At 41.1% G+C, this 23,932-nt stretch overlaps 1 protein-coding gene across 3 annotated transcripts in view; it reads left to right on the forward strand.

Moving 5' to 3' along the window:
• C2H16orf74 (chromosome 2 C16orf74 homolog) overlaps positions 1 to 23,932 on the forward strand; it is a 67,058-nt gene that overhangs the window by 10,078 nt on the left and 33,048 nt on the right. For all 3 annotated transcript variants that reach the window (XM_023495088.2, XM_031950180.1, XM_031950181.1), the window contains exon 2: positions 3,488 to 3,559. In XM_023495088.2, the coding sequence (XP_023350856.1) occupies positions 3,532 to 3,559 (28 nt within the window). In that variant the 5' untranslated portion in view covers positions 3,488 to 3,531. The remainder of the gene's footprint in view (positions 1 to 3,487; positions 3,560 to 23,932) is intronic.

Here is a 23,932-nt window from a genome sequence, read left to right on the forward strand (position 1 = left end):
AAAAGTATGTAACAGAATGCCTGGCACATAAGTGCTATTTAAATTCATGCTTTCTTTTCCCCTTTATATATTTTTCTATTTATTCACTCATTTATTCGGTTCTTCATCTTTTCCTTATATATTTGCTTCCTTTGAGCCATGGTCTCCCTATTTCAAAGTTTCTTAAATTGTGGGTCATCACCCCACATAGGGTTTCAAAACTGAATGTGAGGGTTGAGAAATTATGATTTATTATCAGTAAATGTTTAATCTGTGTACCTATTTTATTTAACTATATTCTTGGGGTTACATAAAAATTTCTTGGGTGAAAAGAGGGGGCGAGTGGAAAGTTTAAGAAGCCCTGCCCCACATCCCCCTGGCTACAAGCATCGCAGGCATTAATGGGCTTGCTCCCTTTTCTGATAGGCATAGGGGATTTGACCTACTTCATTTCTGACCTAGTCCGGTTCATCCATCTCATCCTTCCTTAGGATCCCCTTTTTTCAGGACTGGACATAGCGGTTCCAAACAAGTGTGATCTCTTCTTGGGCTGAGCCCATTGCAGAATTCTCAAGCTTAAGTGATCCATCTTTCCAGGAGCAGGGATTACAAGTATATAATGCTCACATCCATGTGAGTACACATATACACACATATATACATATGTAATGTTATCTTCTGTAAAATATAATGTTCTCTGGGAGCAGGTTTCTTGGGGGGTCTCTGGAGGCAGCCTTTGTTTCAGTTTAGTAATCACCCTGAATGCAGCCAGGAGTTAAAGGCCAAATCCTTTATTTTCTCCTTCAAAGTCTGAATCTTTTCTTGGGGCCCAGTTAGCTTTAATAGAGGTCTATCTCTCTCCTTGGTTCCGAGAACTTAAGCTGCCTTCTCTGGCTTGTGAATCTCTTCAACTGAATCCTGGCTGAGGCTCCAAGCTTCTAGTGGGCTTCCTTGTCTGGCCCTGAGAGCTCCTTGCTTATATGAGCTACACTAAGTATACACTTAGTGTATCATTATATCACTAGGAAACCATTATTTGTTGTAGGATTAAATCAATCCTAAACTAGATTTAACCACTGTCTCCTCAATTTCCATTTACTTAGCACTTTGTAAGAATCCTAACATACATATTTATTCATATGTTTGTATATATGTTTAAATATACATCATATACATGTGTGTGTATTCTTAGTTGCTCCTCTGCTGCAAGGGAAGAAGTACAAGAATTATGATCTCCACATTACAGATGAGGAAGAGGAGGCCAAAATGAGCAAACTACTCTGTCTGATCCACAGTCACACAGATGATAAGCAGTAGAACCACTGGAGAATCCACTAATTGTCACTAAAGTCTTCTCTATCATTCTCTCCTTGGGATGCCTGGTCCCAGCTGAACGGGTTCCCCTGAAAGATGCCCTTGTGCTGCAGGTTCCCTTCAGACCAGTCCTGGACCAGTGACTTCCTCTGTGCTCTCTCGAGTGGAAAAGCACTGACTCCCTCATCCAAAGTCCTTGCTCTCTCTTAGAGGAGGGATTATTGTGGGTTGGACCAGTGGGGGACTTGTAAAGAATCCAAAAGTCCAAAAGCACTGTCATTTTGATCTTCAGCTAGTTCCAGAAATATTCAGGGTGATGTAATAAGTGAGCAAACAGAACTAGGTGGCTAAGTGGATAGAGTGCAGGGCCTGGACTCCGGCAGACATAAGTCTCAGATGCTGTTTATTCCCTATCTCCAGGCTTACAATCTGTCCTTAGTCCTTTAGGTGTGTGACTCTGGACTAGCCATTTAACCTATAACTGCCTCATTTGTTTTTTTACCTATAAAATGGAAATACTAATAGCATCTATCTCATAGGGTTATTGTAAGGATCAAGTGAGATGTAACTCCCCAGCACTGGGCTGGGAATAGGGCAGATACTTAATAAATGCTTGTTCTTTTCCCCTCCCTGATTACATAACATTTCTCACTCATAAAACTTAAGGGTCACCTAGAGAGGATTGGAAGGATATATAATGAGATTGAGCAGGTTTCTACACTTGCCAACCATGAATTCCTCAAGACAATAGAATCGTAAATGTAGAGTTAGAAGAGAACTTAAAAATCACCTGTAATTTTCCAATTGTACATATTGGGAAACTGAGGTTAAGTAACAGACCTGGGTTCACACAGCTAGTAAATGACAAATAGTAGATTCAAACTCAGATCCTCTGACCCCAAGGCATTACTCTCTCTGCTACACTAGTCTTCGGGTTTAACTAAGGATGTCATCAGCAAGATGAATGAATGAAATATTTAGAAAATTGTACACAGAGCATTGTGCTAAATATTGGGTGTATAAGTAAAAAGTAAGCCAGTCCTTGCTCTCCAGGAGCTCACATTCTAGTGGGAGAGACAACATACGTGAAAAGTTTCAGCTGCAAGGCAAATGCAAAACTCTCATGGTCCTTAGGGGTTTCCCCTCTTTAATATGATTTAAATTGATGAAATTATATCAGTTCCTGAAGTTGAGCCATTTGACGGTACCAAGGACTTTGCTGGTAAAACTTTGTGTAGATGGTATCGTTGCTGTTGTTATCAATAATACAGTGAATGTTCATTTAAAAACATTACTCAGTTCAGAGTTGCTTTTCACCATTACGTAGTTTCTCAGTCAGTATATATCCACAGAATAACTGGGGACCTGAGGAATTTTTTGACGTCAAAAAATGGACACTCCTTCGGTCCTTAGGGAACCTCCTCCTTTTGATATGATTTAAATGGATGGAATTACATCAATTTCTGAGGGGGAACGATTTGATAGTTGCAAGGACTTTGCTGGTAAAAACTTCATGTAGATGGTGTTATCATTGTTAATAATAATCCAGTGAGGGTTCATTTAAAAACATGACTTCAGAGTCGCTTTTTACCATTGCATAGCTTCTCAGTCAGTACGTATCAGTGGAAAAATTGGGTATCTGAGGAGTTTTTGGTCATCAAAAAAGGGACACTCAGACTGGAAAAGCCTGGGATTTAGGGCACCAGAGTTTGATTCATCTGCCCAGTGAGCGTCCCCCACTGCACATTAACGGGCAGCCCAAACATGGGAAAAGTGGCTCGGTGGTCTGTTTGGCTTGGATACCCCTGCACACACACACACACACACACACACACACACAAACACTCACACATACACACACTCACTCACACACATACATACACTCACTCACATTCACATGCACACACTCACACACACTCTCACTCACACTCACACACAGACACACACACACACATACACACACTCATACACACTCGCTTTAAGGAAACTAGTGGCAGCTGCAGTCACAGGCACCGTGATATCACTCGGTGGTTTCTCGGGGTGGCACTTTTTTACCACAATTTCCTGTTGTGCACCAGTTTGGATTTGTACCAATGGGGAGAAGAAACACATGTTTCTTCTAATACAAAAGTATGGTGGCTTAGCCTAAGTTGTTGCCCTTTCTGACTCTCCCCAATGGCTTCTCTCCTCACAGGAGCCGTAAAGCAGAAGCCTGCTCCAGGCTAAAAGAATGAAAACATGGGACTTAAGTTATCCTGTCTGAAAGGTAAGGCCTGAACACGCCTCTTGTTTCTTGGTGGCAAAAATCCATGGAGGCCGCTGGGCTGGGGCCCAGAGACGCAGCGGGCTCGGCAAAAGCCTGAGCAACGATGAAATATTTTGAGGCCATTTCCAGTGATCTTGAGTGTAAATCTCCTGTGCCCGGTGCAGATCCCCCCCCACTTTGCACGCCTCCCATTCCCTGCTTCTTCACTCTGGGAGAAATGGGCAACCACACTTAGGGTCATCCCTTAGTAACCTGTTCCAGGTTATGTGATGGGGGCAGCGGGGTGAGGGAAGGGGTACGCCTTACCAATTAAAGAAGCTTTTGCTTTATTGTCCAAAGTCATAAGGGAGGAGGTCATGGGCTCTTTGGGAAGAAGTGGGCTATAAACCTGTGATGGTGTGCGTGATTTTGTGGACTTTCCTCTTAATCCCCAAATGATCTGCATACATATTACTTTTACTTTTTTGCTCTCAAATTGGGGTAAAGTGACTTGCCCAGGGTCACACAGTTAGAAAGTGTTAAGTGTCTGAGGCTGGATTTGAACTCAGGTCCTCCTGACCTCAGGGCTGGTTCTCTATCCACTGCACCATCTAACATATATATTATACTCCGACTTCCTTCATGGAGCTGGCAGGTAGATTTAGATATCCAATCAAGGCTGATTGAAAACCCAATGTCCAGGGAGAGAAGGAAGGAAGAGTTGTTACCAAATTCTTCCAAGAAATGGATCCACTAGAGTATATATGGTAGGAAATGACAGTAATAATCCTGATTTCTATTGTACTTTAAGATTTACAAAGAATTTTTTTTCATAACAAAGCAACCAAACTTTGTTAAGAACCCAGTCTTTTTTTAATGGTATTTTATTTTTCCAAATACATGTAGTATTTCAACACTCACCTTTGCAAAACCTTGTTTTCCAATTTTTTTTCTCTCTCCCATCTTTATCCTCCCCAAGGAACCTGATATAGATTAAACATATTCCCATACTCAAAGGACTAGTGTTAAAGTAATTGAGTAGAGCTAGAATCTGGAGTCAGAGTGACAAATTCAAATCCAGCCTCAGACCCTTTCTGGTTCTGTGACCTGTTAAATTTTTTCACCTATGTCTTCTTTGACTTCTCACGCGTAAAATGGTGATGAGAGTAGTACTTATCTCCCAGGGTTGTTATTTCACAAACTTTAAAGCATTTATAAATTACTCTTAGATCCAATGCTAGGTACTGGAGTGAAAGTTTTCTGTGCCCTCTGTCTAGGGAGGCTTGTGCAAAATGGTGGTGGTGGTGGAGGGTAGGGATGGTTGTTTTAATAATGGGTGATTCTCCAAGACCCCATCTGGGGTTTTCCTGGCAAAGATATTAGAGTGGTTTGTCATTTCCTCCCCAGCCCATTTGGCAAATAAGGAAACTGAGGCAAACTGGGTAAAGTGACCTGGCCACGGTCCCACAGCTAGTAAGTGTCTGAATGTTTGAACTAAGGAGGATGAGTCTTGATTCCGAGCCCATGCTCTATGCAAGGGGTGTACACGAGGGTTTGAAGACCTCTGGAAGCAGGGTGGATGCAGAATCTAACTTTTGAGCTGAATCACAAAGGAAATGAGTAAGTCTATGAGAAGTGAAGGCAGTCGTTGCGGGCATGGGGGTCCCCCAGTGTGAAGATTGCTCAGAGATAGATTAAAGGAAGAGGAAGAAAGCCAGATTAGCTGAGCTGTAAAATGCACAGAGGGAAGTTATGTGTAAACGACTCGAAAGGCAGGTTGGGACCAGGCTGAGAAGGGCTTTCAGTGTCAAACTGAGGAGTCGGTGTTTAATCCTAAAGATAATCAGGAGTTCCTGGAGGTTGCTGAGTAGGGGAGTAACATGGTCAACTTTCTAGATCTGAGTATGGAATGAGAACTTTCCTTGGATTATATAACTCCCAGTCCCAAACTAAAGCTCAAAAACAGGGGCAAATTATATTCCTATCCTCTCTGCTTACAAAGAGCTTGCCATCTATCTGTCCTCTCGTTGAATTGTGAGGAAGGATGCTACTATTATTTCAACAATATCAAAGTCTCGGGATGCTGCCGTCTCCATTTCCTAGGTGGGAAGCCTTGAGATTCAGGACATGTGACTTTCAGGTCTTTAGAAAGGGAATGAAGTAAAATAGAAGTGGGAGATATTCAGGAATAATGACACACGATAATATGGACCAGTGATTAGAACAGCAGGCTGTCAGAAAACCTGAGCTTGAGTCATACCTCTCTCATCCGCCAGCTGAGTACCTTGCAGCTGTTTCTCTGGGCTTAGTTTGGGGAGTTAAGACTTCCTCCCTCACTGGAGCTGCTATTTGTTGGGAGGATCAAAGGAAATGACGGATGTAAAGTGTTTTGTAAACCCTGAAGTAACATTTTTTTCTTTGCATGAGCCATTGCTTTCATTATGATGAAAAAAGAGGCCATGTCTCACCCACCCAGACTTCCTGAGCTGCAGAGGCTCTCATTTAAACCGTCAGAAATGTGAGGACTGAGAGGAGGCACAACCCTGTGGCTATGGCCACTGCTGTTTGTCCATCAGGAAGGGATGCCATGACATGCCAGGGAATCGGATTTGGGGGGAGGGGCTGGCAAGGTCACCGGCCTCACTTTGTCCTCCATAACCATTTGGGTCCAGGGACCAGAGACAGAGCAGGACCACTGGAGATGACCCAGAGCATCAGTATGGAAGGGAAGGGAGCAGGAAGGCCTGCGTGCAGTGGGGGAGGGAAGAGAAGCTCTTCAAATCTTTGCCAAGATTCCTTTAAAGCCCTCAGCCCCTGGGATAAAGGATAAGTGATGGGAGTGGCTCCGTGGTCCTGCCACAGGCTGAAGGCAGGAAGGGCAGACAAGCTCTCCACATGCATTTTTTATCGCTTACCATCTCCCAGACATCCTCACTTAGACCTTTCCCCAAGTTGCTGCTGGCTCTGAAGCCCAGGATAGAGAGAGAAGAAGGACCTGGGATCAGGGAGAAGCCAGAACCTCTTCCATTCTTTGAGTAATTCACAGTCCCCAAGTCTCTTGAATCCCCACAGGATGCTATAAAATTTTTATGCAAAAAGAGCCATACAGGGTGTCCCTAAAATTTTAGTACTACTTTAATGAATTAAAACTTTTGGGACATGCTGAATGAAGTCCCCTTTAACTTATAAATAAATAAATAAACAAACAAACAGACAGACAGCCAAATAAATAAATGAATGGGTAAATAAATACATACATACATAAATAAAGGTAACCATTATTATCCCCATTTTATTTTTTTTTCATTTTTTTTTTATCCCCATTTTAAAGATAAGAAAACTGAGACAGAGGGTCATATAGCTAAGTAGCCTCTGAGGCAGAATTTGAACTCAGGTCTGTTTGACTCCAAGTTGTCACCTTGGATAATTTATAAACTTCCATGAGTTTCAGTTTACTTATCTGTAAAATGGGGATTATAAATATTTGCACCAAGAAGTAGCTATTGTGTAATGTTTAGAGTCAGGGAGTTCTGGATTCGGGTCTAGCCTTTAACAGATAGTAGCTGCATGAACTTAGGTAGGTCACTTAGCCCTAGTGCTCTAAGCACAAAGACTAAGTTTCAAAGCAGATGCCCCCCCCAGTATAGGGTGTTTCCTCTTTGGAAGCTCCTTATGTCTCTGAACTATTTCCCAGCTCCCAGGATTATTGTGCAGAATTCAATCTGAGTCAATCAGGACCCAAACAATGACAACGGTCAAATGGGACCTGGGACCTCTTGGTGGCCAATGAGAATCAGTTAAGGTCTGGTCCTTAAGAAAGAAATCCAGCCAGTAAAGCCCAAGATATCTCAGGAGGGTTCAGAGGTGCAAGAGACGGAAAAACTCCCTGTCCCAGATTGATTGATTGATTGATTTAGATTTTTTTGGACTAGGATAAAGAGGAGATTCTTTGCCTTACTTGTGACCTAGTCTTAATCACTGAATGGGCTCAGTCTCAATCAAACACACTTGTTGAAAACTTTAACTTAATAAGGCCTTAACAATAATTAATATTATGATCTTAATATATTATATATTGTTATATATAATATATTAATAATAAAGTCTCCCACTTCATCCCAGGCCATCTCCAGTCATCCTGACCTATATCTGGCCACTGGACCCAGAGGGCTCTGGAGGGGAAAATGGGGCAGGTGACTTTGCCCAGCTTCCCTCCCTTAAATCCGCTTCACTTGCATGTCATGTCCTCATCTCCCAACATCATGGTCCTCTTGAGAACAAAGACAACAGATTGCAGAATACATTTTATAAACCTTAAGGTGTTACAGACATATGAGCTATTGTTGGTGTACCTAATAGTGAAGGGAAATGTTATTTCCATTCTGCCGACATTATTAAGCCTTACTTGCGTGCAATGGGAGAATCCTCAGCATGGAACCCGGAGAGAAGCTAAGCAAGAAGCCAGGAAGAATAGGGCCCTCCCTCTGACACAACAGCTGCAGGAGGTCTGTTCTGGGCAGCTGTGGAAGAGGATTTGCAGAGAAAGTGCTAGCTGCATTGGGAGAGGGGCTGCCCTTACCCAGGAGCTCCTCCTATTCCAGTGAGAACTTTATCTTCTTTTCTAATCAAGTTTTTTTTTCAAAATATATACATGGATAATTTTCAACATTCACCCTTGCAAAACTTTGTGTTCCAAATGTTTTCCCTCCCTTCTCCCCAACCTCCCTTAGTCAGCAAGTAATCCAGTATATGTTAAACATGTGCAATTCTTTACACATTTCCATAAATATCCCACTGCACAAGAAAAATCAGATCAAAAAGGGAAAAAATGAGAAAAAAAAAAGCAAGCAAACAACAACAAAAAGAGTGGAAATGCTGTGTTGTGATCCATACTCAGTTCCCATGGTTCTCTCTCTGGGTGCAGACGGCTCTCTCTCTCCATCACAAGTCTATTGGAAAAGGCCTGAATCATCTCTCCAATGAGAATTTTAAAGCCTGTAAAGGGGGCAGTGGTAGATGATGGAAAAGATACAAAGTTGATATGAGACGAAGCCCCTGCCCTCCTAATGCTTACAATCCAACAGTGGAATAAGAAAAAAAAATCATTACAAAATGTATTATACATGGAAGGGCATTAAAAACATGAAATTCAAAGATTACGCTGATTAACCATGAGGGGAAGTCAGGGGAGGAGTCTTGGAGGAGGGAGTGAGTTGGGTTTTAAGGAATGGATGGGGGGCAGCTAGGTGGTGTAGTGGTGAGAGCAGCAGCCCTGAAGTCAGGAGGACCTGAGTTCAAATTTGGTCTCAGACGCTTAACCCTTCCTAGCTGTGTGATCCTGGGCAAGTCACTTAATCCCAATTGCCTCAAGGAAAAAAAAAAGAATGGAAGGGGTGAAGTGAGGGGAAGGGAGGAAGGTAATTCTCAAATGAAGAAACAGCATAGGCAAAGGCAGGGAGGTGGAAAAACGCAAGATGTGTTTTGAGGCAAAAAGGAGAGCAAGAGTATACGGAGCAGAGCAGGGTTTTTTATTTTTCCATAGGAATTGATAACTGGCGATGAATGGCTTCTGTTTGTCTCAAAGTTCTTACTTAGATTTTCAAATAATGAGTCCAGGATGGAGTTTTGGTGGGAGGGAGGGAAAGGGGGAGGGATGAGGAATAGAGATGCCTTGTTTTGCTTCAGTAACTGTAATCAAGGCAACAAAAGCCAAGCTGAGCTCAGCCCCTCAAGCCTCCTCCATCGCCCATGGGTGTGCGATGGAACACAATTTGGAAAATTAAAAACTAACTTCCTGAGACCAACAAGGCTTCTGTGTCCCTCTGGCCTGGTTCTGAGGAGTTCAGCAAATAGCCCCTGACTTGATGTAGCTCCTCTTAATTCTGAAGCACATGGGGCTGCCCTAGTGGAATACTCCCAGTATCCTAGGAGGATTCTTCCAGATTCTGGTTGAAAAATAAATTACAAAATATAGAAAATTCTTAATAAATTGGACTTCTCCTCCCCCCCTAAAAAAATCTGCATTATTTTGACCCAGAGACTAGATTCTGGTTTTTCTAGGAAAATAATTTCTTATACTACTTATCCTAGCAGCCTTGGAGGTGGACCGAAATTTCGATTTTAAAATCACCTTGACCCCCAATCTTGGACTTTGTCCCCCTAGGCTAGAGTTTCTCCTCTTGTAAAATGAGAGAATTGGATTAGATGTTCTGTAAAGAACCTTCCAGCACTAAATTCCTGTGATCTTTGTATCATCTAGGAAAAAGATTTGCTAAAGAAATTAATAGAATAAGATAGCGTTTGAGCATTTCTCTGTTACCACTGACTTTGGGGCACTAATTACAGACCATTCTTTTCTAGTCTTTAAAGTAGGGCCCTTCAGGACCAGACAATAATTAGAGTGTTTGGTTGTGGCAGCAACAAATTACAAATTCTATAAGCTGGTCTTTTATGTCTCTGGGCCCTTCCCTTGTGCTCTCTCCGCTCACCCCTTATGATCTGCTGCCTTACCATTCCAATCCATTGCACCCTCGTGAGACTTCAAGGGGACCTCTTAAAAGAACTAGAAAAGCTATTTAATGCTGATTAAACACTGGCCTTTATTGAATGCATTTTCATATACATATGTTTGACTTAAGACAGCCAAGGATGGATATCTCTTCATGAGGAGGTAAGGAAGAGAGTGACAAGAGAAGGAGGGCAGGAGAGAAAGAGTCACCTCCCAAACTAGGCAGCCATTGCCTCCGAAGCAGAATTGAGGCACAAAAGACACAACCAAAGATATCATGGGAGCTAGGGAAGAGATGGCCTTTAAAGGCTATGGCAGGAGGCCACCTTGGGATGGAGAATACCAAGGCACCATCATTCCTCCCATGTTGGATGGATGGAGCCCCTAGGTCTATCATCATTCCAGCAGGGATGATGAGGAGGGAAGGGGGCTAGCTTAAGTGCATTTGTCCAGTTTCTCCCTGTGATATGGCAGGCTTAGAAGGGCCAACTAGCAAAGCTAAATGAGAAATGTTTCTAGCAAAAAGGGTTCTAGAAAGTGAGGGGGACGCCGATTGGAAGAAAGGGCCATTTTTAGAGCACAGTCAGCTTGTGGCAGGAGGGCTAGACCGAAGGCTAGAGACATTCTGGCCTATCACCGTGTGCACAGTACAGCCAACATGCTGGCCCTCGTTGCTGATAATGAAGAACACTCTTAACGTCAGAAGCAAATCCCCAGCCAGGAAAAGTCTCCCACCCTTTAAACATATTCTTAGGTTCAAGGCTATTAGAATAGCTCTCCTTAATTGCTATGGAAAGAAATTAATGTTAGAGAAGAACTTTTACATATGTTATCTCATTTAATTCTCTTAACAGTCCATTGAGAAAAGCATTATTATCCCCATTTTATAAATGAGAAAATTAAGGCCCAGAGAGATTAAGTGATTGGCCCATATTAACAAAAGGAGAAAATGTCTGAGCAGAATTGAGACCAGTTGGAAGCTACTGCCAAGTCTAAGAAACACAAAGCATCAATGAAGCAAGACCTCACCTTATGGAGCCCTTGGAGGCTATTGAGTCCAAACTCCTCATTTTAGGGATGAGCAAACAGGGACCTCAGAAAGGTCAAACAGCTTAGATCCACCAACAGTAGGTGACAGAGCTGGAAACCCACGGTTGTCACCTCTGTCTATGGGACACTCAGGCCCAGTAGTATTTGTGTGCCTGCTGTGGAGATGGCCCTGGCGGGGCATGAAACAGACCTTCCACAGGGAGCCAGCTTCACGAGTCTCGAACAAGGCTTGTATGGCTTCATAGGACCTAAGCCAACTGTCCGCAGACCAGAGCTCCTGAGCAAGCCGCTGGAACTGCTCCATCTGTTCTCAGGAGCTCCCTGTTACCTCTGCCAAACCTTCTAAGGTGTCAGAGGGGGGAGGCCCTCAATCTTGTAGCTATTTATCCATCTCAAGGACCAAGACACAGTAATTTTTCTTATTTTTTGATGTTTTATCACATTCAATTTCCACATCTATTTCTCTTTTCCTTCCTCATCCAGTGAACCATTCCTTATAAAAGAGGAAGAAAAATGGAAACATGTCAGTTTAGCAAAAGCAACCAATATATCAACTACATCTAACGGCTTATGCAATATTCCATACCTATAGTCTCCCATTTCTTCAACAAAAAAGGAGATACATTTTTTAACTCTGCCCATGTCCAAGCTTAGTCATTTTAATTAGAAATCTCCCAGTTTTGTTTTCTTTTCACTTTTTATAGTCTTGTGGATATCATTTCTAAGTTTTATTTACCCCACAGAGCAGCAGTCCATAGAAATCTTCCCATAGTTCCCTGAATTGTTCATTCACTCTCAGTCAGTCAACAAGCATTTATTAAGCATTTACCATGTGCTGGGGGGCCATATTAAATGCTGGAGCTATAAAGAGAGGAAAAAGCATGGTCTTCATCCTCTAGCAGCTCATATTTTAATAGAGGAGACAACAAGCAAACAACTATATATGTGTATGTACACATATATGTATATAAACAGATATAGATATGCATGCATGCACAAAGATTTGTTGGCAAGCCTCGTTTCTACTTTCACAATATTTTTGTATATGTTTCTTTGCATATATATATATGTGTGTGTGTGTATGTGTATATACAATATACATAATATATATACATATATGTATTTATAAATGAGAGATAATATCAGAGGAAGGTACTAATATTAGGGATCAGGGAATCCCAATTTTTATAAAATGGGATTTGAGATAAGTCTTAAAGGAAACCAGAAAAGTCAGGAGGCAGAGTTTAGAGGGAGAGTATTCCAGGCATGAAAGACATCAAGTTGGGATATGGAGTATCATGTCTGAGAAAAAGCAAGAAAGCCTGATATATAATATATAGACCTGTTATATCTGATATACATGTATAATATGTGATATACATAGATGTATAATAAATAGAAGGGAATAAAATGTGAGAAGACTGGAAATCTAGAAAGGGAGCAGGGTGTGAAGAGCTTTAAAAACCAGAACATTTTATATTTGACCATGGAAGTAACAGAGAGCCACTGAAATTTATCAAATTGGGAGTGAGAATGACATGGTCAGATCCTCACTTTGGCAGCTAAGTAGAAGCTGATCTAGATTTAATGCAGGCAGATCAATCAGAATACTATTGCAGCAATCCAAGTGTGAGTGATGAGATCTGCACCAATGAATGGTTAGGTAAATAAAGACAAGGGGGCATATGCAAGAGATATTATGAAGGGAGAAACAAAAATTACCAATAGACTGAATATGGGGTTGAGTACAAGTGAGTAGGCTAGCGTGACCCCATGGTTGCCAGTCTGGGGTGACTGGAAGTGTGGTGGTATCCTCAAGAAAACAGCAAAAGTTGGAAGTAGAGAGACTTTAGGGGGAAAGCTAATGAGTTCAGTTTTGGATATGGTGAGTTGAGATGTCTATAAAATAAACAATTCAAGATGTCCAATAGAAAGTTGGAAATGAGAGATGAGAATCAAAAGAGAGGTTTAGACTGGATGAATAATCTGCCAATCATCTGCAGAAAGATGATGATTGAATCCATGGGAGTTGATGAGAACACCAAGAGATTATATAAAGGAAGCAGGAAAGAGGGTCTAAGATCAAGCCTTGGGGAGACAGCCATGGTTAGCAAGCATGACCTATGAAGGTCTTTCCAAGAAGACTTGGTCAGAAAGAGAAGAGGAGAGCCAGGAAATGTCTTGAAAACATGGTGAGAAGAAGGTATTCATGAGGAAAAGGTAATGGATAATGTCAGCGGCTAGAGAGAGATCAAGAAGGATGAGGGTTGGATTTGGCCATTAAGAGATCACCGGTAACTTTGGAGAAAACCATTTCCCTTGGATAATAAGATCAGAAGGCAAAGTATAGAGGTTTAGAAGAGAGAGAAAGAGAGATTCCAAAGGTAGATGAAGAAGTTTAACCTGAAATGGGGGAAAGATATGGGATGATCGCTAACAGTAACGTATGGATCAAATGAGAGTTTTTAAATGAACATATTTCTAGACAACAGCCTAGAGACAAGGAGAGATTAAACACTAGCTATAGATTAGGTATGTTAGAAAGAAAAATCTGCTAGAGAAGGTACTTTGGAATGAGATCAAGGATTTATGTAGAGAAATTTGCCTTTGAGACAATAATGGATAGACCAGCCCTGAAGTCAGGAGGACCTGAATTCAAATCTGAAATCAGACACTTAACACTTCCTGGCTATGTGACCCTGGGCAAGTCACTTAATCCCAATTGCCTCAGCCAAAAAAAAAAAATCATATAATGAGAAGTTTGCCTTGGCAATGAAAAGCACCAGCCTCTTTGGGAGGTAGGAATAATAGTTGAGGGATATTTCTGAGTGATATTAGATGAGGCGGAGAGTAGAAGAGGGAGTATTTGTTGAATGTCTTTATTTTTTTCAGTGGAATACAAAGCAAGGTTCTCAGCTGAGAAAGGGGGGGCAAGGGTGACATGAGAGATTCAAGAAGGAATAACAAAGTTTGGAATAGTTTTCACGGTTTGGAAAGTTGTGAAAGGATCACCTTTCTGTGGAGATTCCTGATGAGATTCCAGAAGTTTGTAGGGGACCTCATTGCCATTGGTTTCATGATTTTTCTCCAGCTCTGTTCAACAGGAAGTGAACAAAATCGAAGGCATCTGATGATTGGTATAACCCAAGACTAAAACTCAGCAGAGTACACTCGACAATAGGATAAGGGAAGTGCAGAATATACATTGTTTCTTACAACACAGGAATATCCCATTACATTCATGTACAACAAATGGTTTAGCCCAAGAGTCTCCTACTCTTCTTCCAGTTTTATGCTACCACAAAAGTACTTCTATGATTATTTTGGTTCCAAGACACTCTGATCTCCTGCTCTTTTACTGTAGGCTACTGCAGCCTCCCTGAGCATCTTTCTGGTCCCAAATGCCCTTTTTTGATCAATGAAGACCCTGAGAGCCCAAGAGAATCTTAAGCAGCTTAACTATCACCGATTTGGTCTGAACGCTTCTTCTGCTTCCCAGATCTCCTTGCCCCATATTATCTACCCAGCAGCCTCTCAGGACCAGTGTTCCTTGTAACTCAGCTTCCTCTATCTTTTTTCTTCTACATCAATGCAAGAGCTGGGAAGGAACAAGTTTTTTGCCCCGAGGCTTCAGTTTCTCTTCCCCATATAGATATTGGTTGTGTGTATGAAGCCAGGTAATGTAGACCTTGTGACCAGCCCTGGAAGCTATCCAGGACATGTGAACTCAGAGATTCAGCATGGTTCAGTGGGCTGAGCAACAGACCCGAAAACCCAGAGCTAAGAAATTCTACATTAGACTTAGCTACTTACCAACAACAATTGTGTAGTCTTTGGGGGATGGGGGGGTGGAGGAAGCATCATTTATCCAGCAAGCATTTATTAAATGCCTACTGTATACAGAATAATATAGTTTCATACTAGGGAAAGGTTCAGGGACTTGCTAAGTCACGGTCCTTTATCCTTATGGACCACAAAGCTCTTTTTTTTCTCACAACCATCCTGTGAAGTAAGTTGTGAGAATATTATTATCTTTTTTTTTTTCAACAGAAAAAGAAAGCGAGATTTAGAAAAGCCACATTATTTGCCCACAACTAAGAGATGTCGGAGTCAGGACATGAAGCAGTCCAGATCACATGATTCCACATCTTGCGTTTTTGTTTTTTTTTTTTTTTAATTCCTCATTGCTTTACCTTTCTGGCTTAACCTCTCAGTCCCTAGCTTCTAAAAACAGGAAGTCAGCATTTATCCGTCTCAATAATGATGATCAGAAAAGACTTGAGAAAAAAAGTGGGTGAGATGATAATAGTGTGAAAGTGAGAGAGATGGAGGGGTAAACCGTGGGCACTTCCCACTGGCACTGAGAGCCATGGCACTCACCAAGGGTGGACATTCCCCCTGAGTGGGGGAGGGGTGTCTGTACCAAACCAGTGGGACCAGTGAGCTAGAGACAGAGAACTTGTCAGAGTGAAACTGGAGGGCAGAGAGTGGGGGAGTTTCCCCTCAGTGCTGCTGAGTTGCTAAGTTTTTGTGTTTGTTTGGTCTCAAAGACTGGGGGAACCAGAGCTGTTACTAAAAAGAGAGAAGGGACTTCTTCTCTTATCCTGGGGCAGCCCCAGAAGACATGGGAGCAGAAATAGCCTGGACCTGGGGAATAGCTTAAGGCTTCTTAGCCTGGGGGGCCACATGCTAATTTGTTTGCTCCCCCCCCCACTAGTATCTTCTGTCACCCAGTGGGGAAATGTCTCTCCCACTCTACTGTGGCTCCTTTGCTTTACTACGTATCCCTAACATAGTATTATAATAATAGTATTAGAGTATATCATACTATAATACAATACATAGTGTATATATATATACAATATATAGTATATGATATTATAATAGTTTATAAAATTGTATAATTAATAATCATAATATAACAATACAATATATACTACTATAATATATATTTTAACAATATATATTATACTATAATATAGTATATACTATTATTATTATACTATACTATATTATATTATACTATAATATACTATACTATATTATGTTATACTATAATATATAGTATTGTAATAAAATAAATGCTTGTTAATTAATTTCTATCCAATCTGCAATCTGATGTATTTATCTAGTTAAAAACCTTATTCTTAGAAGGGGTCCAAAGCTTTCACCAGTCTGCCCACGGGGTCCTGGATACCAAAAATGTTAAGACCCTAATGGTAGAAGTGCTGAAGCTTTGTGAAGAGGGCCTCTGATAATTCCATTAGCTGATTGCTATTTTTGCCAGATTTCAACATGAGGCAGTAATGATAGGACTAGCTCCCATTTCTGTTTTCAAAATCTCTCTCTACATAATCACCCAAAGATGTAGATAATGTTAAGCATTATGCCCATTTTATAGATGAAAGGGAATGACTCATAGCTTATTAGAGCTGGATGAAACCCAAGAGGTCATGGCAGCATCCAGGTTCTATAGATAATCAATAATAGCCAGTCAACATTTATTAAGTTTTACTATGTGCCAGTGTCAGGTATACAAATGCAAAAAGTAAAGACAGTTCCTTTTCTCAGCTTACAGTATAATGAGTGAAGATAACACAGGAAAGAAAACTGAAAAATGAGGAAGGGGCAGGGTGGGTGCCTGGTGGGGAAGTCCAAGAAGCTCAGGATGAATCTAGTGGGATGCTTGAGGTCCATAAAGAGGATGTGACATGTCCTGTATCATCTGGGGCCAGCTCCACTGAACCATCCCTTATCAGGGAACCTCTCTGCAACATGTCCCCCAAGCAGCCCTCGAAGCGGAAAGGACCCCACTCCCTCTCAAGGCAGCCCATTCTATTCTTGGGCGGCTTTAATTGTTAGGAAACCTTTCCTGATGTCAAGTCTGAAACCCCTCCCTGAATTTTCTGCCCATTTTCCTGCTTTAGTCCCCTGATGCAGACCAGCTCTCTGCATGAGAGCTCTTACCTCTCTGAATATTCTCTCCATGCTAAGAAGCATCCCTGGTGCTTTGAGCCAATTGTCTGATGTCATGGTCCAAATCATCAACATGCCCTTTTCTGGTGCCTTCCTAAAGGGCTCCATCCAGAACCTCTCCAAGTATGCTCTAATCAGGGCTGAGTACAGTGGAATTATCACTTCCCTCTGAGCACTCTGGCTCTTGGAATGCACAAAGATACCACTGATTTTTTTGGTTGCTATATCCCAGTTTTCCTCATTTTGTATTGTGTAAGTCACTAAGACCCTTAGATCTTTTTTTGCCTTTTAAAAATTTTTAAATATTTTACTTTTCCCCCAATTACTGTTTGCCTTTTAAGTTCTAATTTATATATGTTTATTCATACACATGAATGTAAATTGTATGTGAATATATATATATATATATGCACATACACACATATTTTTCCTTCCTCTGTCCAGCAGCCTATCTTCTATCAGGGCTCCTTTAACTTTTTCCACTTATGATCCCTTTTTACTTGAGATATTTTTATGTAACCCCAAGTTTATAGATATATAAAATAGCCCTACAAATCAAACATTTGCTGATAAGAAATCATAATTTTGCACATTCAGTTATGAGACTCCATGTGAGATTGTGACTGACAGTTTAAGAAGCTGGGTTTTATATCAAAGAGTATTAAGTTGGAGAAAAAAACTACAGATAAGGGAACTGAGAGGTTTTTCCCAGGGTCACACAGCAAATAAGTTGAGTTGAATAGTATAGGTAATGTTCCACATTCAAAAAAGGGAACTTTTCCCTCTCCAGAGTCAATCTTGATCCACTTCTATGGCGTCAGTCTTGTTTACACGCTCCCATCTTATCCATACCAAATGATAATTTACATGGCATTCCATTTTGATTTTTTTTTTATGCATTCTCTTTACATAGCTATTATTGTATATGTCGTTTTCCTGGTTTTGCTTACCTCATAATGCATCAATTCATATTGCTATTATTGTGTATGTTCTTTTCTTAGTTTTGCTTACAATTCATATAATTCTTCCTATCCTCGTGATCTTTTCCATAAAAATTTTGTCTAGTCATGGTTTTCACATCCTATTTTTATGAAGATATATTTTTTTAAAATTCAAAGACTAAACTTTACATTGATCCCTGTGGAATTTTATCTTCTGACATGGAAACAGATTTCGGTGGAAAAGAGTTTAAACAACCATTTAGCTCAACCTTTATATGAGAAAGAGACTTGCTTAGGGACACACAGTTTTGTCACTATCCAAGGCTGGATTTTGAATCCAGTTCTTCTAGATGCCAAGTGTAGCTCTCTATTTTCTAAGCTTTCTATCATCTCAATCACTTGAGCCTGTCAGAGTCTTTTCTCACTGTCATCCATTGTGTTAGTTGTCATCCCAACTCGGTGCCAGATTTGACAAGCGTGTTATCAAAGACAGATAATAATAATAATAATAATAAAGTATTTAGGTAGCTCTTTTAAGGTTTGCAAAGCACTTCTCAAATATTTTATTTTACCCTCACAACAACCCTGGAAGGTAGGTGCTTTTAATAATCTGATTTTATAAATGAGAAAACTGAGTCAGAGGTCTTGCCCAGGGTCACACAGCAAATAAGCACCTAACGAAGGATATTAATTCAGGTCTGCCTGACGCCAGGCCCAGCATGCTATGCACTGTATCACTGAACAACCTGTGGCATTCTACTCAAAACTTTCTTCTAACCTGATATCAATCTATTAATGACTGCTCTCTGGACCCATTTTCAATTCCACTTATCTTGTTATCTTTTTCATACTAAAAAAAAAGTATCAGTAGTTTAATCAAATGCTTTGCTGAAATCTAGGTAATATCTATCTGTGCCATTTCCCTGATTTACTAGTTTAGTAAACCTGTGGAGAGGGGAAGTATTTGAAGTTAGTGTTTTGTGGCCTGATTTTGATAAAGTTGGCTGACTTTTAGAGTTCTCCCAAGTGACAGAATTTAGAAGGGTTAAATGCCTTCCCCAGGGTTAGATCATTAGCAAAGGCTAAACAGGAAGGAAAACTTGGCTCTATCCACTGCACCAACACCCACCACTTCAAGATACATAGGAAATATCTTTTCATCCCTTTTTACAGGGAAGAGTCCCATAGCTAATATGCAGCAAAGTTAGGACCAGAACTCAGATTTCCCACCTCCTAATCAGTGCTTGCTGTCCTATATTGTCCTGATTCCTCCTTTAATTAAGCAGCTATTTCCCATCCCAAGCTCCGGACAGAAGGGAGATGAGCTCCATCACTTTTGTTTACTTTTCCAAATTCAAATAAACAAGAGAACAGAATATTCTAAGCCATCTGCTCTGTTCCTGTGGCCAATGGTCTTCCCTGGTGCCAGGCCCGGTCCAGAACAGCAACTCAGCAACCAGTGGAAAATCCCCAATAATGATAATTTCCAATAATTCCCACAGCATCACCAGGCTGCTCCTGGCCCTGGCCAGACTGTCCCCAGCAGACTCCACGTACAGGTTCCATAGATTTCAGAGATGATCTAATCAGGCTGGCTGAAAGACTTTTTGACTGACTGGAACTACAGGCTGAATCTAATAAGATGAATTGAATAATAAGAATTTGAATAATTATAAGAAATTGAATAAGAATTAAAGACTAAGAAGTTGAATGGGGGTTAAATATAAAGTCTTACTCTTGGATTCAGAAAATTCAAGTTCACAAGTATTGTGTTTAGGGTAGGGATAGGATAAGGAATAGTTAGCTAACAGTTTTCTAAGAAAGATGTAGCGGGTTTAAAGTACTACCAGATCAATATGGGACAACAGAGTGATTTGTTGTTTTTCAGTTATATCCAACTCTTCCCGACCCTATTTGGGGTTTTCTTCATGAACATCATGGAATGGTTTGCCATTTCCTCTACAACTCATTTTACAGATAAGAAAACTGAGGCTAGTAGGGTTATGTGACTTGACCAGGCTCCCACATCTAGTAAGTGTCTGAGGGCAGATTTAAACTCAAGAAGAGGAGGTTTCCTGACTTAAGGCCCTATGCTCTGTCCACTATGGTGTCACCTCGTATGGCCCAACAGAGTGATAGAGAAGCCAAAAAAATCTAAAATAAAGGTTAGTTAAGTTTAGCCTAGCTCCCTCATTTCACAGTTGAGGACTAGAGAGTTGAAGGTGAATTACCTAAAATCCTATTACTAGTACTAATCAGTACCTAAGTGGTCTTGGGTTAGATGGGGAGAAATAGAAGAGAGCTGATGGCTCTTGTTCCAGAGAAAATCCTGCTGCTCTAAAAACCTTCTTCCCCCTTAAATGCCCTTTCACCTGGTGATGGAATCTTTGATTCCTCTGGGAAGAGAAGAAGCTTAATGTGCTAATCCCCTGGAGAATGTGATTACTGTGCAATGAAATCCTTTCCCACCTGAGTGCACATTTTGATAAGGAAAGGACTTGGGCAAACTTAGAGGAGTTTTGAACCCTGAAAGAAATTGGGGGAGAGAGACAGAGAGAGAAAGGAGAGAGAGAAAAGAGAGAGAGACAGAGAGAGAGGAAGGAGAGAGAGAGAGAGAGAGAAAAGAGAGAGACAGAGACAGAGAGAGAGAGAAAGGAGAGAGAGAGACAGAGAGAGAGAGAAAAGAGAGAGACAGAGAGAGAGGAAGGAGAGAGAGAGAAAAAAGAGAGAGACAGAGACAGCGAGAGAGAGAAAGGAGAGAGAGAGAGACAGAGAGAGAGAAAAGAGAGAGACAGAGAGAGAGGAAGGAGAGAGAGAGAGAAAAGAGAGAGACAGAGACAGAGAGAGAGAGAAAGGAGAGAGAGAGACAGAGAGAGAGAGAGGAAGGGAGAAAGAGAAAGGAGAGAGAGAGAAACACAGAGACACAGAGACAGAGACAGAGAGATAGAAAGAGATAGACACTGAGACAGAGGAACAGAGAGACAGACAGAGACAGACAGGGAGGCAGATATAAACAGAGAGAGAGGAAAAGAGACAAAGAGACAAAGATACAGAAAGAGGGAGATAGGGAGGAAAGGAAGGAGGGAGGGAGGGAGACCTTATAGCATGAGTGTTCCTGGTTCAGAATTCTTCCTAAAACTAGACCCAGGGCAAAGCTTAGAAATTGGGGATATTTCCGGTTTAAACAGGAAACATCCCCTGCCCTGAAGGAGCATGCAGTCAAGTAAGGCCTATCATGTCAAAGATTCCCCTGTATTTTCCATCTCCAGAATGCCTAAGTTATTCTGTGCCTGGGAAGTCAGGGAGGGAGAGAGGAAGGACATGGATAAAAGCTTTTTAAAAATATTTTGGAAATCTTCAAGTCAAATCTCAAAACTCAGATAACTACACAATAAAAAAACTTTGCAACCCTTAAAACTCCAGTATGAATACTTTTGATTATTGCTATAGATTTGTACATAGATAACTATATTATTCCATGGTTTTTGGTAAGTGCATTAGTGAGATGTAAAGCAAATTGCTTTATATGTGGAGGCTGGAAAGAAAGGGAGGGGAGTACAATTAAGAGGCTTCCTGGAAAAACTGAGCTTAGACTGAGTCTAATTGAATTTGTTGACCATGAAGGGTAAGTAGTGGAAGTAGCCCTGGATTTAGAGGCAGAGAATGTAGGTTCAAATCCCAGATCTGCTATTTACGGTAGTATTTCATGCAGCTCTAAGATGAAGGGGTTAGATGAAGTTAGAAATCCTTAATCTGTAATCACTGAGTTTTTTGTTTTAATACTTTGGAAACTGTAGAAATTGTGTACAAAAGCAGTATCATTGTTTCTTTTGTGATCTTCTGTATTTTATTTTCTGCATTCTAAAACATTCCAAGGAGTTCCATTCGTTTCCCCAGGCTCCCAAGGGGTCCATGATGTATAAAAACTGGTGGACTCCAGCTTAGACCATCTCTTAGGTCTCTAATTTTAAATCCTATCAGGTGGCAGACTGAGGCCCTCAGCAAAGATTGCAGCCCTTACTTTCCCAACCTTCATTTCACTGCCAGAATGGCCCAGCTCTGACGTCGCAGTCTCCAGGGCCAAGTGTCTGGTCTCTCTAGACTATCCTTCTCTGGGTCTCTGCTGGGGTTGCCAATGAATACTCATCCCTGGTTCCTAGGGAACTGGACTGGGTCTGGGCTGCTGACTCTGAATACTTCGAGAATGACCCTGATGTCTCTGGAAGGAAGCCAGGAGACATTCTTTCCCTCAGTGTCCCACAGTGTTACTGGAGGTAACACTGTGCTCCTGGTGCTGTTGGATATTTCCTTAAGGAGCCAAATTCCACCCGCTGGACTGACTGAGTTTATAGCTAACTCCTGGAAAGAAGTGCTTTCGTCCTTTGGGACTAGGTGGTTGTTGTATATATTCTCTTTGCCTGATAAGGACCCTGGTTTTGAGTCTTGGACCCAAAGGTCCCGGGGTGAAGGAAGACAGATTTCTAATCCTTCCCAAGAATCCTGTCCTCCTCTTCTCTCAATTTTCTGATGCTTTAAAGCTCTTCCTTGGTGCATTAACAAAGATCTGGGGAAAGAGTCTTAAGATCCATAATCCAAGTCAGGCTCTACAACTTGGGCAGTGATCATGAGCAAATCAAGTCCCCTTTCTGGGCCTCAGTTTCTCCATATGTAAAATGGAGCTAATAATGCTCCTCCTTGATTTTATTAAGTTATAAGGTTTTATTTATATATATAAATTTTATTATATATATACATATATACAAATATAATGTGTATTTATATACATATTTATATATATTATAAAAATGTGAACTGTTATCTTTATACTTTTATATCTCTATACCCTATCTGGGAGACATGAGAGCTATACACTTTGGATCTCTTCCTTCATAAATTGAGAGGTTGAACTATACAGTCTTTAAGAAGTCCTCCAGGGCTGGGCCTCTGTGATTTTCATCCTTTTTACCGATGAGAGCAATAGCAGTATAGATTGGCCAAGCAATTCACAGAGAGAATAAAAGTCTTGGAGCATCAAGATTAAAATTAGTTAAGAAGCTACTGTATAGTGGCCAAAGAGCAGGAGCTGGAGCCACCAAATTGGTGAGTTGAAAGCCACCTCAGTTGCCGTCTAATCGGGCTGCCGGTCGGTCAACTAGAATTTAAGTGCCAGTTATATGCCAGGCACTCTGTTAAGTGCTAGAGATACAAAGAAAGGCAAATGGGATCCCTGCCCTGAAGGAGCTCCCAGTTTTCAATGGGGGAAATAAAATGCAAACATCCATGTAAATAATTTTTAGACTCGGTAAATTGGAGATAATCTAGGCGAGACCTCAGCATTAAGGGGGATCAGGAAAAGCTTACAGAAGGTGGAACTTTAGCAGAGATTTGAAGGAAGCCAGGAGGTGAAAGTGAGGAAGTAGAACAGTCTACAAAGGAATCCCCACTAAAATATACTTGACAAGTGACTATCTAGCCTGAGACCAAAGACCTCCAAGAAGGGAGAAGCTATTACCTCTTAAGGCAGCCTATTCCTCTTTGTGATTGTCAGTCAACTAGCATGTATTAGATACTTACTATGGGCCAGGGACCAAATTAAACACTATCACCTCCCTCTTCCTGAAACTGTTTCCCTCCTAATGAAGTTCAGGATCCTAGTCATCTTTTTTGGCTGCCCCAACATACTGCTGGCTCAGATGAGCTTGCCATATATTAATAATCCCAGATTCTTTTCAGAACAACCTCTACTACCCATCCCTCCTTCCTCCTTATATTTGGAGAAATGATCTTTTGGTCCCAAGTACAAGAATTTACTTTTCTCTCTATTGAATTCTCTTCATAAATTCATCCCATTACCCTGGCTTGTCCATTTAGATCCTGGAGCTGTCATCCTCTTGTGCCTTCTACTCCTCCCAATTTTTA

Source organism: Sarcophilus harrisii, chromosome 2 (genome assembly GCF_902635505.1).
Source record: "Sarcophilus harrisii chromosome 2, mSarHar1.11, whole genome shotgun sequence".
NCBI lineage: Eukaryota > Metazoa > Chordata > Mammalia > Dasyuromorphia > Dasyuridae > Sarcophilus > Sarcophilus harrisii.